At 46.5% G+C, this 21,404-nt stretch overlaps 1 protein-coding gene across 1 annotated transcript in view; it reads left to right on the forward strand.

The window, feature by feature from the left end:
* The window catches only part of BRAT1 (BRCA1 associated ATM activator 1), a 191,940-nt gene extending 175,871 nt beyond the window's left edge, over positions 1 to 16,069 (forward strand). Inside the window, exons 13-14 of the mRNA XM_086940635.1 lie at positions 11,548 to 11,717; positions 14,824 to 16,069. Of these exons, the coding sequence (XP_086796761.1) occupies positions 11,548 to 11,717; positions 14,824 to 15,546 (893 nt within the window). The 3' untranslated portion in view covers positions 15,547 to 16,069. The remainder of the gene's footprint in view (positions 1 to 11,547; positions 11,718 to 14,823) is intronic.
* The last annotated feature ends 5,335 nt before the right edge of the window (positions 16,070 to 21,404 follow it).

Raw genomic sequence — 21,404 nt, forward strand, 5'->3', positions numbered from 1 at the left:
GTCCAGGCTGAAGCTCGACCAGAGTGGCATTCTGATCGTACCACCGCTTCATTTCCTCCTGGCTCGCTTCCAGATTTGCCTCGGCAAGTTGTCTGAAGCGTCTGGTCTGGTTTCTGAAGGCCAGCATGTAGCTATATACATTCTGGGGAGGTTTCCTGGGAGATTGCTCCCAGCCTTCCTTCACCAAACTCAGTGGTCCTCTCACGGGGTGACCGTACAGCAGTTCAAAGGGGCTGAACCCTAGGGACTTCTGGGGCACCTCGCGATAGGCAAAGAGCAGGCATGGTAAGAGGACGTCCCACTTACGCCTCATCGGACCTTCCAGGCCCATGATCATGCCTTTTAGGGTTCGGTTGAATCTTTCAACCAACCCGTTACCTTGGGGATGGTAGGGTGTGGTGGACTTATACGTTACGCCACACTCCTGCCAAAGGGACTTCATATACTTCGATATGAAATTGGTCCCCCTGTCGCTCACCACCTCTAGAGGGAATCCTACTCGAGAGAAAATTCCCATCAGCGCACGCCCCACCACGGGAGCCGTCACTGTCCTCAGAGGGATGGCTTCAGGGTACCGGGTGGCGTGGTCCACCAAGACCAGGATGAACCTGTTGCCCATGGCTGTCTTGGGGTCCAGAGGCCCAACGATGTCAATACCCACTCGCTGGAATGGCGTACCGACCACAGGGAAGGGTTGGAGGGGAGCCTTGTTCTTCCCTCCCGTCTTCCCACTTGCCTGGCAAGTCGGACAGGTTCTGCAATACGCATCTGAACTCTTATGCATTTGGGGCCAGTAAAAGTGGGTGACAAGCCTGTCATAGGTCTTGTCCATCCCCAAATGTCCTGCTAAAGGCACATCATGAGCCAGACCCAGTAGGAAGGCTCTGAACTTCTGGGGTACCACCAGCACACGGGCTGACCCAGGTTCAGCAGCCTTAGGCTCCGAATACAGGAGGTCGTTCTCCCAGTACACGTAATGTGTTTTGGCCTGAACACCATTGGCCTGGTCTGCAGCCTGCTGCCGCATACCCACGAGAGAAGGGCATTCTTTCTGCTCCTTGCAGAATTCCTCCCTGGAGGGTCCTCCTTCTTGCTGCCAATGGGTCAGCTCAGGCAGGTCCCCCAGTTCGGCGATCTGTTCCCCTGTAGGCTCCAGGGCATCCCCCTCAAGGTCTGCTTCCTCCTGGACCGTGGGAACTTCAGGAGCCGGTTTCCCGCGCCCCCTGCGCCTTCTCCCTAAGGCCGGTTCCTGGGCCTCTCCTTCAGGCCCCAGGACCTCTCGATCACCCCTACTGGCTGCCATTGACCGGGTGGTCACGCACGCCCAGTCAGGCAGACCCACCATCCGCAGGTGAGTCGTCTTCTCCACCTTTTCCCAAGGGGAGTGCTCCAAGTCATTCCCTAGCAAACAGTCAACAGGCATGGTTTTTCTTACACAGACCTGCAGAGTACCAGAGACCCCCCCCCACTTGAAGGGAACTTGAGCCATCGGACACTGACTCTCTGAATTATCAGCGTTGATAACCCTACAGTAGGCATGGGGTACAACCTGCTCTTGAGACACCAGGTGCTGCCTCACTGCAGTCACACTGGCTCCTGTGTCTCTAAGAGCCTCAGCTTCCTTACCATTGATGATCACCACCTGCCCATATTTCTTAGTGTTAGAGGGCAGGTAGTTCGTAGGGATCATCTCACTGTCTCCTAGCGAGACTAGGGTCATGTGAACGGGATCTCCACCCCCCGGGACCATCATTTCTTCTCCCAGGTGAACGCTAGTCACTTGTCGGGGCGGAGCACCAGTGGGTGCGGGTTTTCCAAACAGGCGACACTTGGGGTCACTGGATATGTGCCCAGGCTCGCCACATTTGAAACAATTGAAGGGCCCCTTTGGAACAGGTTTACCTGTCGGGGCCCCATTCTGCTTCGGAGGTGGGGGAGGCTGAGAACCCTGCTGCGGGCTCCCTTGGGAACTACTTTGGGGGCCTTTTTGGAACCCTTTCTGTTTTCCCCCTTTGTCCCCCCCACTCTTCTGCTGGGGACCCTGCCCACTCTTGGCGGAGTCTCCCACGGGACCCTTGTGGACCCTGGTGCTGAGCCAGCGGTCCGCCTCCTCAGCAAGCTTCCTCGGGTTGGACAGCTTGCTATCGATCAGGTGTTGGCGTAACTCGGGAAAACAGTGATCGGACAAGTGCTCCCATGCAATTAAATCAAAGAGACCTTGAAAATCATTAACTTTGTTACCTTTCACCCAACCATCCAGTGCTCTGCAAAAGTAAGTCACATACTCCACATACGTATTCCCAGGCCGCTTAGTACATCCCCTAAACTTCTGTCTATACATTTCAGGGGTAAGCCCGTACCTGTTCAGTAAAGCTTCTTTCATGTGGGCATAGGATCTCTGATTTTCTACGGGCAAATCTAGCAAGGTATCTCTCCCTTCGCTAAGGAACCTTCCCCACAACCCCGCTCCCCAATCCTTGTCAGGGACCCGGTGGGAGGACATGGCTACCTCGTATGCCCTAAACCACTGTCCTATGTCATCCCCCTTAAAGAACTCCTTTACTACGTCCTTCGGGATGTGCACTCTTGACTCTACCTGCACTGGTGATGCGCTGCCACCAGAGGGAGGACGATCCAAGTCTCTCTCCTTGAGACTTATCTCCCTCATTTTTACTTCATAATCCATCTGGTGCTTTCGCTCTTCCAGCGCCATTCTTTTCGTTTCAAGCTCCAGCTGGATTTTCAATTCTGCCAGCTTTCTTTCGTGATTCCTCGTTTCCTTCCTGTCCGCCAGCTCCTCTGGCGACAGGCCTTTACCAAAGCTGTGCTCGCTGTCTCGTCGTTCGAGATCAATCAGATCCCCAAGTGCATTCTGCTCCTCCGTCGCATTCTGCTCGGCGAGGGCGTCTTGATCCTCCGGGGCCTTTCTGGACTCTATCCAGGCTTTCAGGGCCTTGTAGAGCTCTGGCTTGTTCTTGCAACCAGCGTGCGGAACCTTGAGTTTCCTACAGAAAAACTTCAGTTCAGTTTTGGAGTACTTATCCAGCTTCGCGGCGTCCCACTCCACCTCCAACACCTCGGAGGTTGTGGACTCCGCTCCATCCAGGCTCTTCGTGCCCGGCATGGTTTTCGCACTCGGAATCTTCTTTCGGCAAAATTCAAAAAGCAAAGTCTGTGGCTAAGTAACTGGACCGTAATCCTTGTGTAGTGGTCAGAAGCTCAGGTATAGATATCGCAAGTGTAAATTCGAAATCCTCACCGCTGCGTCCAATGTAGGAAGGGGGAGGCTCTAGTTGGCGCAGTGCAACACTAGCGACAAGCAGGGACTCTCTCTTCCTCGTCAGGGCTGAGGGTTACCTTCCAGACAACCTCTGCTTACCCTCTAGGTAGTGTGGCTTAAGCAGTCGTAGGCTAATCTTTGGGGCACATAGGGTTAAACACTTGCAATAGTACACCTTTACAACCAACCCACCACACAACGAGACCAGACTGTATTCTGTAAAAATATATATCTTTATATAGATTTTAAGCAGGCTTGTGAATACAGTCCACGTACTTTATGATAACGGTTGCAAGTTTACTCAGTTCAGGTTACCACAGTTCTTATGCAGTTCTCTTGAGGCCCGTAGGCCGGTGTTAACCAAAGTTCTTGTGAAGCCGGCGGCTTCCAGGGGATCTGTCCCACGTCGCGTTGCCTTCCCGGGGTCGCTGATCGTTGCGGCTCTTCAGCCGAGCAGGTCACGGGTCATCCGGGGCAGCGGTGTTCTGTGGTGGCAGGGTCCTCTCCTCGTCGTCCGCTCCGACCCTGGAGACGGCGGCTGTGCGGCGGTGGCAAGTGGCAGTACGGTCCCCAAGTGCAGGACGTACCCAGCCAAGTGCCGGTGCAGCTGTGGGCGCACAGCTGGGCTGTCGGGCAGGCTACCGACCTTGCGGATTCTCACAGGGCAACTGTCCGTCTTTGCAGGTGAGTGGCAGCTCGTTATGCAGTCACCTCGAGAGCTCGGACCGGACGGGTCCTCCTTCGCTTTGCTCTCGGGCTCCCGGTGCAGCTGCGGTCACGGTGTTCGGGCCAGCGGCGGCTGGTCCTTACTTTGCTCTCGCTTGTGCTTTGGGCCCCGGTCACGGTGGTCAGGTGGATGTCGTTGCCTTGGAGGAGATTCCTCCGTCGGTGCTGCGGCGATGGTCAGCACCCGCAGTCGCTTTCTTCCAAGGGGGTAGCGTCCACTGGTCCTGGGATGCTGGTCAGGGGGCAAGTTCAGTTGCAAGTCTTGGAGATCTTCTTTAGCAGAGTTTTGGCACAAAGTAAAGCAAAAGTCTTTTCGTAGTCTTTTCTTCTTCCTCTCCTTCAGCAGCAAGGCACCAGACACGGGCAAGAGTCAGCACCCTTCCTTGTCTCTCACGGTCCTTCTCGTAGGGCAGAGTCCTTCTGTGGCCCAAACCGGATCTAATTTTCAAGGAGCAGGGCTCCTTCGTTTATAGGCCAATTCTTTTGTTCTCGCAGGCCAGGGGGGCCTTTGCATAGCCACTCTCAGTCTTTGAGTACCCCGGTGGGTGTACTCCGGCTTCTGCTTTCAGTGTGAGGGGCAGGCGTATCAGACGCCCCACAGGAGGTGGAGCCAGCATTGTCCGGACAGGGGGGTCCAGAGTACCTTGTTGATGGGGGCTGCGCCCTTCCTGGGCCATGCGTCGGCAGAGTCATCCGCCGCTCCCCAGGAGGGTGGAGCCAGCATTGTGGTGGTCGAGCACAGCTACAGTTCGAGTCAAGAGGCACTCCTACCTCCCACTAAGGTGTAATCTGCGCATTCACCACCTGTCATCCCTCCAGCCCTGTCACTCACACATCCCAGACAGTCAGATACACATACCAGCAGAGGCGGGCTGAAATGGCTAAGCAAGCAAATGCTCACTTTCTAAAACTAGCATTTGCAAACCCAAGATACTAAAATAGACTTGACTACAAGAAATATTTTATCATCCTGAGTTCAGGCATACTAAACATGACTCGCTACCATGCTCCTTGAGCCTGCGGGGATTATAGGGTGTAATAATCCCAGCAGCTCAGTCTGGCCTAATGGAGCAGGTAGCCTTCAATAGTGAAATACGGTCTTGGTTGTAAGTCACTACTAGGACATGCCACGCACATCAGGGCTTGTCCTACCTTACACCTACAACGCACCCTGCCCGCAGGCCTACCATAGGGGTGACTAATATGTAGTCAAGGGAAGGGTCGGTGCTGGCAAGTGGGGACACTTGCCCAGCTAGCGTGACAGTACGAGACCGCACGCGGGTTCTGCGGTCGCAGTTCCCAGACACAACTTTACGGCTGCTTCGGTGGGTGGCGCAACCAGCGCTGCAGGCCCACCAGCAGTATTGGCATCTACAAGCCCCGGCACTCTCTAGTGCACTTTACTAGGGACTAACAGTAAATCCAAAGAACCAATCATGGATACCAATCGCATGTACAATTTTACAGTAGGGAGCACTTGCACTGCGGCACGGATCAGCCGTGGCGCAGTGCCCTGAGTATCGGAAAACCAGCAAAACATCGGAGGCACGTCAGCAAAAAGTGGAAGGGAGACTCACGCCAAGGTGCCAGGTCTAACAGGGGGCAAGCGGGGTGATTAAATGAAGTCAGATCCAATGTCAGCAGCTCTGGGACCTGCACAACAAAAGGAGGTTAAAAATAGGCAGAAATGCAGATACGGCAGGTAAGCGCGACTAAGCTGCCGGCTGTGTCAATGCGGCGCAAATTTTAAAAAGATAGCGTGCCCTGGTCCTGCTAGCGCCTAAGACACCCACTAGCATCTGATCTTCTGAGCATTCTGTGGCTACAGAAGTCTAAAACTCAGAAATCCACCCACAAAAGGTCAAGATCACCTGACTTGGGGTCATCTGTGGAGGAAAGAAAGGTCTTAAAAGCTCATCATAAAGACCCTCTGAGAAAGGAGAAGTTAAAACTCATCTCCACAGAGGTGGCCTCCTCTCAACCTAGTACTCCATCTGTGAAGACAGGGGAGCGTAAGTGTTCTTCCTCTTCTCAGAAACGGCGATTTTGAGGACAAGTGAGCCTTTCAAAACCCTTTTGAGACCATCGCCGTCGAAGACCTCGATGACGACAGCCATTGGCGCACTCATATCGTCGACGAGAGTAATGTCCACTCAGACACCGTTGACGGCAGTATTAACTCCGCTGACACCTTCGACAACACAGTCAACTGCAAGAACATTGACAAAAATGATGTTGACGATAGCACCAGCGACCTTGATGACTACATCGTCGATGGGACCATCAATGATAATAAAAATAATAAAAACAGCTTTAAGACCGGAATTGACATCCCCTAACAAGGTCTCACCTTTGCCACCAAATCACCTGTTGGACCTGAAGGAGTGGGACGACAATGGGCCTTTTTGGGAAGACATAGTCCATCAGAGCTCTAGGTAAAATACCAGGAGAAAGACCATGAAGATAAGGTAGAGCATTATTATCATCAATGTTATGCCCCTCCCAAGCGGCATTATGCCCATATTGCTAGTCCAGGATCTGCAGGCCATACTGACCCTCCTCAGGAGCAGCCACTTGCACCACCTCAGCCTACCTTTCCTGCTACACCAAGGCATATTCCTCTGTCTATAATGCCCAGGATAACACCTGCCACGAACATAGTGGTGCCACCAAGAGAGGACCAAACATCCTTAGATGATGAAAGGAAGGAAGTTGAAATACATGAACCCTCGACCCCACAGGATGTGTGGGATGACTACCCTGTCCCGCTCCATCACCTTCACCACCACACCCTTCAGATTCTACCCCAGAGGTCATCGGGGACTTAAATAAACTCAAGGACCAGACTGCAACACAAATTCATCTCCCAGCCTCTTTTAAACACTCAGACTGTTTCCTCTATGACTTCCAAGGATCAAGCAAGGAAGTCGGTGAGGGCCATCCCCATCATTGACTATATCTAGGAGGAGGAAATTAAGATAATGAAACACCCAACCACCTTCCATGGACAAAAAGTACAGAGTTACAGAGGATTCCTCCACTTGCCTCACAGGTGATCCCAAACTGGATTCTTGCGCAAAGGCACTCCAAAAACCCTTGTGCTCCCATCTTCGTGCCCCCAGACAAAGAAGGCAGGTGCTTGGACAACATAGGGAAGATGTTTTCCCTTATGTCTACTATCACCGTTCGAGCGGCTAACTCGCTAGTGATCCTGGGTCGTTACGATCGACAAATGTGGTCCAATGTCAACAGCTTAGTTAAATTAGTGCCTAAGTACAAAAAAGCGGAAGCAAGAAAGATTATCCAAGAGGATGAGCACACCTCCCCAGATATTTTGGATTGCGCAATGGACATCGCCTCTTCAGGTTTCCGCCAATTAGCTGGAGAAGCGGTCTTGAGATGCCAAGGATGGCTTAAAGCAACGTCCTTTAACACCAAGGTACAATTGAAGATCTTGAACATGGCCTACGATGGAGAAACATTGTTCTGTAAACACATAGATGACGCAGTGTTGGAGATTAAGACGGACACTGACACCGCTAGGTCCCTAGGCACTCTTCAGTTTAAGAAGTTGCCCTTTCGTGGGGGTAGAGGAAGATGTTTCTCTACCTACAGAAGGGGTTATCAGCTGTCTCAACAATACCAACCCTTTCAGTCACAAATATAGACCTTCTTACCAACATCAGGCATACCGTCAACCAACCTGGGCAGCCTATAACAAACAAGGCCTCCACCGGAAGCAATCTCCCAGGGTTGAGATGTAGATTGTAAACAGTAACCTAGACCAGTTACCGGCTACATCCACTCCTTCCCTTCATATATATAATATTTCCATCTGCTTCCCTCAATGGAAAGAGATAACGTCTGACAAATTGTATTAGATCTAGTAAACTACGGACATACCATATTGAGGAATGAAGCCCCAATAATGCTGGCCAGTGGTGCAATAGAAAAGGTCCCTTGTTTGCGGAAGGGCATGGGATTCTACTCCCATTTTTTCCTTGTACTAAAGAAAACAGGGGAATGGAGACCCATCCTAGACCTCAAGAAACTAAACAACTTACTACACAAACAACACACCAGGAGTGAAAAACACCTTAGTGGACACACTCTGCAGAACCAGAGATAGTTGCCACGAGTGGGAAATGAATCAATATGAGCTGGACAAAATATTTTCACCGTGGGGCAAAGCTGCTTTGGATATCTTGGCGACAGACAAGAACACCAAATGCCTGTTCTGCGCCAGTCTATAACCTGCTCCCAGGGTCGTGAGGGGAATGTCCTTTAAATGAGATGGTCCGGGATTTATGCAGGCGCTTTCCACTTTCCCGTCCCTTCTCAACAAAATTAAAATGGAGCACTGTCGCCTCATTCTATTAGCTCCCAAATGGCCCAGGCAGCCTTGGTTTGCGGAGCTTCTGCTGTTGGAGTCCAATCACATCCGCCTACAGACGAGTCCAACAATCTTAACGAGGAACAACAGTCAGGTCCTACACCTAAAACCAGCCTCTCTCCAATTGCATTCATTGCTCCTGAATTCGACAAGTAAAAAGATTTAGATATCCCTCAAGACTGTAGGGAGATTTTATCCACTGCAAGAGTCGAACCTACAAACAAAACGTATGAATTAAAATGGTAGATATTCTGTTCATGATGTCAGCAATCTAATCTGCATCCATTGGAGGCATCACCTCAACTGATTCTGCCCTACCTCCTGTCGCTAGCTAGATCAGTACCTGCGTCTGTGAAGGTTCACCTAATCCCAATTTCAAGGTACAGACGCTAAGCACATTCACTCTCTCTCTCTCTCGCTCCCTCCCCCAGAATGGCATCTCACCTTGGTTCTCTCGCTGCTTATGAAGCCTCTCTTCGAGCCCATTCATAAGGCAGACCTGAATTTCTCATCTGGAAGGTCGCTTTGCTGTTGGCTGTCACTTCTACTAGTAAACTCAGTGAAATTCAGGCTTGTCAGGCAGGGAAAGATAAAACCTCAGCTTCCAGTTGGCTGGGGCACTTTGACGGCACCCACCGCTAGTACTGGAGGGTGTTCTTTTGCTTTGCAAAAAGCTATGTCCCGGGGAGGGGCGGGCAGGGACACCCCGGGATATAATAGGAGCCATCCCTGGATGGTGGCAGTCCTCAGGGCCATGTACGGCTCCAGGAGGGGGCGCGACCTCCCCTCCTTTGTTGTTCATGGGCTGAGCCAGGGGTGGCTGTGGTCCCTGGGGCTGTATAGGGCCTGGTAGTTTGCCGTGCAGCTCCCCTCCCACTTCAAAATCTATTTTTGACCCAGGGAAGTGGTGGTACACAGGGCACGGGGTTTCGCTCGGCCTCCTATGTCATAATCAAATTTTGCAACCAGGGGGTGGTGGTTCTGGGCTTCCCCCCTATATTATTTTTTTTTGCCTCAGGGAGGTGGTGAACCCGGGTTGTGGGGGGTCCGTGTGTCCCCCTGTACTATTATTCTATGAGCCCGGGAAGATTGTGGTCCCCAGGGCTTCCAGCAGGCTAAGAGAGGGGTCAGCGCAGCCCCCTCCTTTAATTAAATAAAGCCCAGGGGAGGTGCTGGCCCCATGGCGGTGGGTCCGCGTGCCCCCTCCTATATTAATAAACGGTGGTGGTCTCCAGGCCTCATAGAGTCTCAGGGGGGGGGGGGGGACACCTGACTGGTTATAGTTCAAGTTTGGTCCTTTTTTGAAGAGGACATACATAGGCTATTAAACTGACTTTGCCTTGCCAATATAGCCTATGATGCTGATACAAATACATACTGCTTTACTATGGCACCGTGGGACTCCCACTTCGACAGGGAATGATTCAAGCATGTGAGTCTATGAAAGAAGCCAATTCTGGAGAACTGCAGTTACAGGCAAGTAACTTATTTTCTTTCTTATTGTCATGTAAGACCAAAGTAGTACCATTACAAACGACTAGCACACGACACAATTGAAAGCTGTCCTTTACACCAAAACAGTTCACAGTGGAAAATCATTGAAAATCGCACTCAACCACAGACACAAGTTAGATACATGTATTACAGAGAAAACACTGCATGTGACCAACTAAAATCAATCAACATTTTTTTTATTAGCCTAAGATCAGAAACGGGTAGTACAAAAATTGGATGCGTCTAAACTGAACTTTAGTATAAATGTTCACAGGCAGGCTTTCCATTAGAACAGCCTCTCTAAATGCTGTCCACAACGATGCTGCAAGATTGATTTGACAAACGAAAATATATTAACAACATCATCCCACAGCACAGATACATTTTAGTTAGATTTAGAATCAATCTAATTCCCTTGATGTTGGGCTTCCCTGCAAACAAGTACACCCATTCTGACCTCTCTTCCATCCCAAGTGATAAGGCATGAATAAATGCAGTCAGATCTCCATATAGTCCTAGTTTGTGGTTTTTACAAAGTGGCGTGCAAGATTTATTCTTCCTATTTTAAAACGATGTCATTTTAAACAATGCCGTGGTGCACTTTATTTTTTTAAAGAGCCTTTCATAAGTTGCTCGTTAGCCTCTTTTTTATGGGTCTGTATTAGACCTAGGAAATCTTTGCACTTTAGCACCATTGAGCACTTTATGGAAAGTAATGTTTGATATTAATTCGAGTAACTAACAGCCATGAAGTTCCTGTATCTTACTTATGGAATGATTGAGAGACAAAGGGTCTCTTTTTCCACATTCTAGTAATTTCCTTCTCCAAACTAACAATGATATTAAGACCGTTTCAGGATTGGTTGCTAAGATATAGAATAAGAGCCCTATAGAAATAATATTTGGGCTTCTGACTCAACACACATGGTTCTCATATTGAATGTTGTGCGAATAATTTTACTCCAATCCTGAATGTATGATATGTAAAATTGTTGTCTATTCATACTATAAACTATTATAAGACAAGACTGTCCTCTTCCATCCCTTCACCATAAAAAAGTTCACATCCTTTTGCAAAATTTCTGTGCTTTAGAAAAAATTAATGTAAAAAAACAGTTTTTTTAAAAACACTTGAAAACGTGTATGTAAAACAATTCTGTTATTGGCCACTGAACTCACCAACTTATTATCACCAGATCGAGTACCCATCTTGTAACCAGGCCTGATTAACTTTCCTTCAGTTCACTGTGTACAGTCAGCTTTCACCCCCTTGCTAAATAACACCACGCTTCAGGATTTGACTTAAAGTCCTCACACCTCTCTCAGTCACAGATGTATGTGGACCTCACCACGAAAGAAAAGACTTGAGGGTTGACTCATAGCACATATTTGATGCAGTAAAATGTATAATTATACAATGATCAAAATAAAGGAAGTGTTGTAATTTACCCACAGATCATAGATGTATTTAAGTTTTTTATTTAATAGGACTAGTAATTTTCCTTTGCAATTATGATAAATAACTATGGGTGAGCAGATGGCCAAGTTGTATCTTAATTTCTTGTTCTGCAACACCAAGCCTTCAGAAAAATGTTACATGAAAAACAAAAACAGTTTGGCTATTTATCAAGCTTGATTGCGTTTTATTTTTCAGAACATCACAGATTCCAGCAGATCTTGCTTCTTGAAGAGGTGAAGGAACTTGTGTGGGATCTTCTAAAAGATCCTGTAAGCTATGTGAGAGCAAGTGCGGTGAGCACGCTTGGACAGCTGTCCATCATCAACTCTGAATTAAGTAGAACTGATCATGAAAGCACTGACAAGGTAAATGGAACATTCAATTTCAGTGCTAGGCAAGTTTAACATTGTTAGATAGAAACAACCTATCAGCCTGTTTTACAGCATTGTATCATAGTTGCCCCAATGCAGGGTTTCTAGCTACAGCAGACCCATCTGTAAACTGGAAAAGTTATTTATGGCTAACATTGGTACTTGTAGCCTGCAACCTGGGGGGCTTGCAGAACTGCCTGTTCTTCTAATTCTTTACATTGCATGCACCTGCACGAGGACAGGCTCACTTTTGTATTTTCTAGAATACTGACATTTTGGGAGTCAGGAGTATGGGTGGCGGGGACTCCTTATGGGTGCAAATGTTGTGCTCCTGATCTTATATCTGTACTTTCAATGTGGCTGTTTGGACGTGCTTAACGAAGATGGCACAGTTTACCCTGTGGAGAAGTGGACGGGACAGCCTCTGGGCTGCAGAATGATTAGTGTGGTGCAGCATCTTTCCTTTCTGAAGTTTGAAGGAAGAAGTGCGCACAACACATATGTGCGTTATCTGAGCCAGCGGTGGCAGACCTCTGGAATCCCTGTGACAACACTGACTAACCCAAGTAGTGGAAGATTCAACTTCGTTTTGGGGGCAGGGGCAAAAAGCACTGCAAACAAATAGTCTTTTGGCATATATTGCAAAGATTTGGAATCAGCTTCCTCTTCAACTTAGATCCCAAACGAAGTAGGCAAATTTTAGAACATCTCTTAAAATGCATCTTTTTAAGCTATAAATCCCGCTCCTCGGCTGATCTTCTTTGCGTAGCACTGGGATACTCATTGAGTAGCCGTGTGCTATACAAAAAGCAATCATTCATTTATTCATAACCAAGTCATAACCAAGTCCAAGCTTGAAATTTGGCCTCTGGTGTTCATTGAACGACAGAGGGAGACAACAGCATTTAGACGTCTGAATCTGTACCATTTGGTCCCCAACAGGAGCTGCTGTACACCTGAAGACCCCGAGACATTCTAGCAGGCATGTCTGGAGTAATCAGTAATGGCTTAGAAGAAAAAATATTGGTGTAAGAAATGCTTCAAGCCACAAGCTTCAAGGCATTGAAGGAGTTAAACGAATCATTATTATATCCACATAAAGTATCTAGCAGGAGGGCCCCAACCAATGACGTACTGCTCCCTATCTTGCATGCAACTCACAAAAGGTACGTAGTGTCGTAAACTAGAAACCGAAAATAAATGAACCAGGGTACATCTATATAGTGTCCTATATGCGATTGTATGGGTTTGTGAGAGAGCTGTCAGGGAAGACTTCCTTTCAGGACAAGAACCCTCACTCACCCTGACAATTAGACAGCAAGGTCCTGGGTGTGGGCTACGACTCCCTTGTGGGGAGGAGCTGAGGTATTATCAAGATAAGTGATGTTGTAGGGTGCATGGAGGAGACAGAGTGCAAAAGGAGTGTTAGGTACAACTATCTCCAGGGGCCGAATCAATATTATTCAGTGGTCCAGTGGGATAGTATTAAAAAGAAGACGACTTGAGGTTTTAATCAAATAGACCCATGTAGATGGTCCAACATGTTTCTGCCCATGATTGACCCCTGTGAGGTTCATGGGCATTCTTCAGGACTTGGAAAATTAGTCACACTGCTTGAAGTTGTGATAATAAATTAAAAGTATACTGGCCGCAAAGATACCAGAATGGCCAGACTGGCGATAACCCGTGTATATTCCGGGTCCATAGTCTTTCCGAAAAGAGTAAATATTAATAATGAAAATCATGTACAATAGACGTTCTCACAACACAATAATGAATCTCAAGTGACAACTCCTCTCCATTAGGGCATAGTGTCCATTCATGCTCTCAATATTATAGGTAATCTAGTGGATAGCACAACTTAATGTAGTGACTCTACTACATAAGTAATCGTACCAAATTTGGGGGTGGAATTTGTCCACTTTCAAACCAAAGAGTACATTGTTACCGCCAAACTGAAACCAAAATAAAATGCACAAAACTGTAGAAAACCCACCTATTGCAGAGAATATGCGATACGTGTGAAATTATTCGTACATCTCTGTGATACAGTATCCTTTTCAGTTATGATTCCTTGTAGGTACTCCTTCAAAATGTTGAGTAAAGTGTACAAAGGTCAGCACAAATGAATATATGGTGTACGGTACTTATAGACACAACCTTAGTGTGGTTCAGTGAAACCAGGTAAAAAGGTAAGTATACAGGTAAGTGTACAGTCACTGTCCGTGTAATGATGATCTATTGTAGGTAAGAGAGGTGTGTCAGACTTGGGTGGTTGGATGAAAAGGTAGATGCTGAGCGACTGACAAGAGTGTCCACACCATGGTTCGATAAACAATGGTGACCACCGTGCTCAGAGAGTGACTAGATAATGGGATTCAGACAAAATGCTAACTGGCACCAACAATAAAAAAAAAATGAAAAGAAACCAAGACCACAGCCAGGTCTGACCATACACCCAATCTACATCCCAGGTTGACCTAGGACTCAAAACACATTGGGAACTTTTTAAACACACTAATTGAAGCACAGAAGGCGGTATATACCTCCTTGGATGCCCTTGTAACCTCAACTACATAGGTATGACTAATCGCAGTGTGAGGAACTCAACTACATAGGTATGACTACTCGCAGCGCGAGGACCAAAATAATTGAACATCGTAGTTCGGTGAGGCGCAAATAATCCAAATAGTAAACTTACTAGGCATTTTTTAGACCTCAGCCACCCTGAGAATGACATAACATGGGTGGTTACAGGCTTTATTGATGATTGCCTGCAGTAGTAAAATTGTTTACTTTTGTATTCTAGCCAAGTGATTTCCTCATCTCAATGATTTGAGTGTGGGGGAATTGGCTTCTTTGCTAATACAGCAGTGATATTCTAGTGAGTATCACAAAGTGCAAATATGAAATCAATTTTTCCTGGTGTTACAATAAAGGACTGGCTAAATGCTTTTTGAGATTTAAATATGGTGATGCTCGAGTGCCCAACTAGAATGGATGAGTCTTGAGACTTGAAGAATCTTTTCTTAACAGTTAATATATTTTTTAACATAATTAATATTTCTCCTTTACTTTCCCATCCATTTGGTTCTCCTAGGCTAAGATTGTGTCGGAGTTCTTGGAAATGTTATTGACAGACACTGAAGCTTTCCCACGCAGGGCAGTGGTCAAGGTCTTCACAGATTGGCTCAGGCAGGGCCATATGAAGAAGATGTGGGACGAAGAGCAAATGATGTTTAGACTGCTACATGCAACAAACTGCGATTTGGACTGGGAAGTGAAAGTGAACGGGTTGGTGCTGGCGGAAGTATTTGTAGAACAAACAATAGGAAAGCTGTCTTTGTCTGACTGTCCTTATGCAGTGGTCTCAACTTCCAAGACTTCAATTCTTGCAGAATCCCTGGAAAAGTTCTGCCGAATAGAACTTTTTCCGTTCTTGCTCAGAGCACTCTGTGACTGCGATAGGCCTGTGGCTCAAAAGTCCTGTGATATCCTCTTATGCCTGAAAGTGCATTACTGTAAATCAGACCTCCAGAGCAAGGGAACTTTGCCAACACAAACTGGTGGAACTGATTGGATAGAGGATGTTCTGAAAAAGCATCAGTCTAAAGGCACGTGGGAGCATGGTGATGGACCAAGAAACATTTCTTCTCAAGAATCTGACTGGGTGCTTGAAACCTTAGGCACAATAGACCTGGAAGCTTTGCAAGTCTCTCTGGAGCGAAGCAGTGACCACATCGAAAACAGCCCACAGTCTCTTCTGCAGGATATCCTAGCAACTGTCGGAACCCTTGATGAAAATGGAATCGACTGCTACTAATATGAGAAAATGTTTTTGAGTGAATGAAAAAAACATTTTTAAATGTTGGTCTTTGGAGGGATTGTGTACAAGAAGCATAACATGTCAGCATCTTCTTCCAGTTTTTGTGACACCAAGCTTTGTCGTATGCAATGACTGCTACAATGTATTACACGTGATTTAACCTTGGGCTGTTCCTGTGCTGGAGCACTGCTGCTGTATGCTGACAGCGCGCAAGATGGCTTAATGGGGAGATCCATTGGGAACGTTGTGCATATTCAGTATGGTCATTATAGTGAAGTGTATATAGCATTGGTTGTTGCATGTGCTACCTTCGGATTCTGAATATTAGTCTTTACTAAAACAACTTTTCTACATCTCATTTAGCAGCATATCTACCTTGAAAAAGTCATTATAACATTTATCTTTTAAAATGGATTGTATTTGAACCAAAACATTATTTGGTTGAGAACTGGAGCTGCTTAGAGAACAAATATTTTTTATCCTTCGTGACTCAATGAATAAAACACATTTTTATAATATTTGAATGCCTGTTGTTTGACCTACTTATTGTTGAACGCGTTGCCAGCGATTGCCACATTCATTCTGTTGCAGCACTCGATTGATGGAAAGTGACACAGACTTGTACGCTGCAGGGGAGATTTTTATAAATCGGCTGCGCTGTACTATCAACTCCTTGAAGCTGGAGCTAGGAATAGCAGCACTGGTGCGAAGGAAGAGCCCCTTACTGAATTAAAGTCCTATGGCAAGGATTGTAGGTGACACGCATCCTGACCATGTGTAAGTCAGTAACAGTTTATTTGTTCCCTGGATCTAAGGTTTAAGAAGGAAACTAAGACAAAATATGTTTCCCAGAAATATAAAACGGATCCTTGAATTTACTGTTTGAGGCTGGTGACAGCCATAAAGTAAATAAACAAGTCTCTTGAGTAAATGATGGAAGCCACTCCTTACAATTAAAGCCATCATACATTATCGCTAATACAGCATTTTGTGATGAAATACATCTCGAGGTAGAACAGGGAGCTCTCGCGTACATTAACAGATACGTGTACCATGTAAATGCAAAGAAGGTTCAGGTAGGTAGAACTACATTTGTTGCCTAAGTGGTTGTGTTTTGTTACTATGGCTTGTTGACATACTGAAAGCATTGACATTTCTGTCTGTTTGTATGGCCACCAAGGGTGTGTTTTTTATAAATCCAGCAACTTTGTACAAGTATTCTCCATTGCATATTATCCTTTCTCTGTCGTTTTACTTTAAAAAAGACATGAAAAGTTATGCATATGTGTATGGGGCCAAAAGTTTCAAAAGGCCCATGTGTGATTAGAATAAAGCTAGCTCAATGCGCTGCCTGCAGTTGCCAAGTGCCTATTAGACCAGAGGAATCCTCTCCTGGCCGCACACTTCCCAAAACTGTGGCACAGGTGATCCTTGGGCGCATGGCCAGTCTCTCTACATTGGAGACTTAATCCTAACATGGATTAATGAATATGTCGCTCCCTATCAATTTACTTGTAACCCAGTAAACTCTAAACCTGTACTACATCACGTGTAGGATCGGGTTCACCGTTTCCCTATCTCACACAGGTTACATTCTGCTCCTTGAGAGTGAGGAACAACTCCTTGATTCCCCCTTTATGTTTTAGCGGGTTACTCTCTCAGTTATATAGTTGTGTTCCCATTGTTCTGGCCAGGCTAATCCCATGATGCTATCGCATCCTTTTTTCCAAATCTCATCATGACACCTCAGTCATGACAGATCCTGTTCACTTTCAGATAGCAACAACCTTCTGTGTCGACAGGAGGGACTGGTTCACCTTAAAATCAATCTTAGTTCTGCTTTCTAATTTCAGAGAGATTAGCCTGATGCCAGGCTGGGCTTTTTCAATTATTTAGTGATGATGTAATGCCATCTGCTAAGAGAACTCCTCCAAGAGTCCAATACAAGAGCAAGTCGTAGAGATTTAGCCACATCTCTCTTGAAAAACAAATCTGTCTCCTGTTCTGTGGGTTCTACACTTTTCTACATGACTATATCAGCTATCTCAATTAAGTTCCATAGTTCAATTTTGCCACAATAGTGGGTCGAAGCAGAACATTTTTTTACTACAAAATTCCTTTGTTGACCGCATTTTCAGGGGCTGTTGAATCAATTTCCTTCTCTTTAGAGATGTTGTTGACGTGGGATTGTGGATCTCAATGCACTTCTCATGACCATGGCTCATTATCTCTTTGAACCTGTGGTCTTACCTAATGTTAAACTGGTGAAATTTAAGAACAAGTTACTTACCTTACTATCATTCGGATAGTTATCCCGCAGATTCCTCAACTCTTGAAGCTACTCCAGACACCAGATTGCATAATGAGAAGTTAAGATAGCTGTACATCACCAGTAGGACAACAGAGTTATGCTCTAGGCATCACAAGCTGAGAAGGTCTCAAGTCTTCTTCCCTCCTTTCATTTGCACTCTGAGAGCATTGCGTCAGGAGTCTGAGCTGAGAATGGAAGACAGCATAGAGCCAAAACCTGCATTTTGGAAGAGATGGGAGCCGAGATGCTCAAGGCAACATAAGATCCAGAACCTTTGAGCCGAGTGATCGGACCAATCTGATTTTTCTTCCTTGGAGTCCACTTTCCCTAGTAGGAAGACAAACTAGAAAATCAAAAAGCAAGGCTCCCTGAGGAAGTTGGCTGCTGGTACCAGTTAAACCTCCTAGGGTCCTTAAAGAGGTAACCACACTACCGGACTCTGATGTGACTTCCTGCCACTCCATTATGGGAGTGGCTGGGAAGTTTCACATTCACTACAATTCATTGCACCTCCACTGGCAGGGCAACCTCTCAAGACGTGTGCTGCTGCTGATGTTGTGACTGGCGGCTGGCACTGGTACTTCCTCGTGCACTTGACTCCCTTGCTCTTCCTTCCTTTTTCACTTATTTTTAAAAGTCATCACATAACCTATATTTGAAAACGAAGATAAAAGCCCAGTAATAAAATTGCTGCACTGCATTACTTGAGCAGAACTGTGCCATATCTACTTGGAGGAGGTGAAGTTCTGTTCTCTCCCTGTGCTGGTGTAATTTTTGCTGCCATGCGCCAACGCATACACCTGTACACCATAGTGCAGATGTAGCTGCATTGTACTTGGAATAGTTTTTGTTCAGGTAGGTGTCATCTGTTCCTGCACATAAACAATGCTTTAACCCCTTCGACGCTGATGACGAGCTGGGCTCGTCATGGCGTAGCCTCCTCGCACGCTGATGACGAGCCCAGCTCGTCGCGTAAAGTGCGTTTCCGCAAAATCCAGCGTGTGAGCGGAATTCCGCTAGCGCGCATGGTGTTAAGGCATTTGCTCTTTGTATGTGTCCTGCAGAATGAAGTACATATGCAAAAAGGAAACAGAGGATGAATGAAAACATTTATCTTTGTACACTTGCCTTAGGGAGGCACAATCTTTTGGTATAAATCCCCATCTACAATTCTTTGTAGTCTGGGATTTGCGTCAAAACCCATTGATGGTTGCATGGGAACGCTCATTCACGACCCATGGAAAGCCCCCTTGATGCAAAGTAATGCGAGAACGCACATTGTGCTGCATTGCGTTTCTCTGGGCGAAAAACCAACACAAATGGTGATTTACGTTGAGGACAAAAATATTAGAATTTTTACCTTTGTCCATATGAAGACTGGCGGTACAAGCATTAGTCTTATCGCAATTAGATTGTGGTAACTCTCTTTACCTTGCTAGCTCCCAGTATGATCTCCTTATACTGGTTCTCTGTTACTAAGAGGATACAGTTCAAGGACCCACGCATAACTCATGGGCCCTACATAGTAAGGGCCCAAGAATATTACAACATCTGGTCAGTCCCTATTTTCCTAAGCGAACATTGCAGTTATAGCTACTGACAATTCCTAAGGTCAACAAAGCAAGAAGTGGTGGATGATCTTTTGCTTATCTGGTTTCTAAACTATGGAATTCATTGCCTATTGAGCCCCAGAAGATTAGAGAGGAATTAAGCTTGGGGAAGCAGTTGAACACCTTGCTGTTTAACTCTGTTATGGTATGGGACTGATATGATCTGCTAGCACTGAAAGGCCCTCAAGGTAGCAATGTGCTTTAGAAATGCTTAGAATCGAAATCAGTTTGGTGAATTATCATGAGGTATTTAGGGTAATATTTAGTGTTAGCAAAAGCCCCTTTCGCACCTTCTTGCGAAGAGTCTTGTTGCTTCCTGGCTCAGCTGCTTTCCAAGTGCTTAGGATGCGTCTTGTGAGAAGCAGGCCTTGTTAGACTGGGCCTACAAGATTGTACTCACAAAGAGCTGGTCTGTACTTACCAATGCCTAACCTTGGAGTCACCAGATCAAACTAACACTAGTCCCTTGAAAAACGCACCCATATGAAGCATACATCTCCTAGTAACAAACAACTTGGCACCACCGTGTCTAGATAGAAAGTGGGACTTAACTCTGTGCAATAGAGTTTCCGTCACTGGAGAGTGTCTGATCTGCAGAGGGCTTCTGGCTTCATTGTGCTTAACATCTCATTTCTGAATGTCAGCAACTGAATGCTGTCATGCGCACCACTTGAACTGAGCCAGAGAGGGGGAATGCCACATACATGGTGGAATTTTATGCCAGGCTGCCAAACAGTCCCCCGTACTACAGAGACTGTTAATAATGGGATCTCTAGTTGGCTGAGGATTGCATCCTGTCCAAGTAGGGACCACAATCCTAGTTGAGGTAAGTCAGATACACAACTTAAATTAACTTGTTGTCACCCCCTGGTAGGTTGGCACAGAACAGTCACGCTTAACTTATGTGCAATGTGTAAAGTATTTGTGCAACACTAGAATTTCAGTAACACAGTGAAAACACAGCAACAAGACCCCACGCCAGTTTAGAAACAAAGAATAATTTTGAGTAAAACCAGACCAAAATGACAAAAATCCAAAAAGAATGAACTGCAATATAGTGCTTAAAAGCAAATAGCGCTTAGGGGTTACTTGAGGTCTTGCTGCACCAGGGTAATTCCAAAGTTCAGGCCGACAGCAATGGAGGGCAGTCCAGCTACAGGTCTCACGCAGGTCTCGCTGAAAAAGTACCTTGGATGGAGCAAGCGTCAATGTCGAAGACTCGATGTATCTGTTTTGATATACGCAGTCAGGTAGATGTGCGGCTGTCCAGCATTGAAGTCCGGTCCTACATCATTGTCGAAACCCTTACAATCTAGGCACTGCTTTGTCATTGAACCCTATATGATGCAGGTGCTGATCCATCATGGAGCCTCGCAGTCGGGTCCCAGTCGGTGAAGGGCAATGCTTCGGTTTGGATCGGTGCAAAGTAGTCACTGTGTCGATTTTTGCAGGAAAAACAGCTACAGAACCCACTTTCAAGGCCCAGGACTGGATCTGCACCTCTTGGCAGGGCAGGACTCACAGTTCACAGAGTTCAGCTGCTGAAGCAGAGTTGAAGGAAGTCGTTGATGGCCCTGAGATTTCAAAACAAGGGGCAAGCCAATGGAGTCACTTAAGTTCTTGGATGTAGATGCAGGTCAAGTTCTTCTAACTCCCAAGCAAGAGGTCGCAGGCTAATACAGTAAAGCAGTTCAGCAGAGTGGCAGTCCCCCCTGGTAGCACAGCAGTCCTTCTTTCTGGCAGAATGTCTTCAGATCCAGAATTGGACTGAAGTGGTGGTGTCTGATGTCCAATATTTATACTTTAGTGCCCTCGTTCTGGAAGGTGGGTGAAGCTTCTAGACAGTGGCTTTGAAGTGCAGGGAATCCCCTTCCTCCCCTGCCCAGGCTCCAAGCTGACTGGAGTGACTATACAGGGTTGTTGTTTCTATTGTG

The sequence above is a fragment of the Lissotriton vulgaris genome, chromosome 10 (assembly GCF_964263255.1).
Source record: "Lissotriton vulgaris chromosome 10, aLisVul1.2, whole genome shotgun sequence".
NCBI lineage: Eukaryota > Metazoa > Chordata > Amphibia > Caudata > Salamandridae > Lissotriton > Lissotriton vulgaris.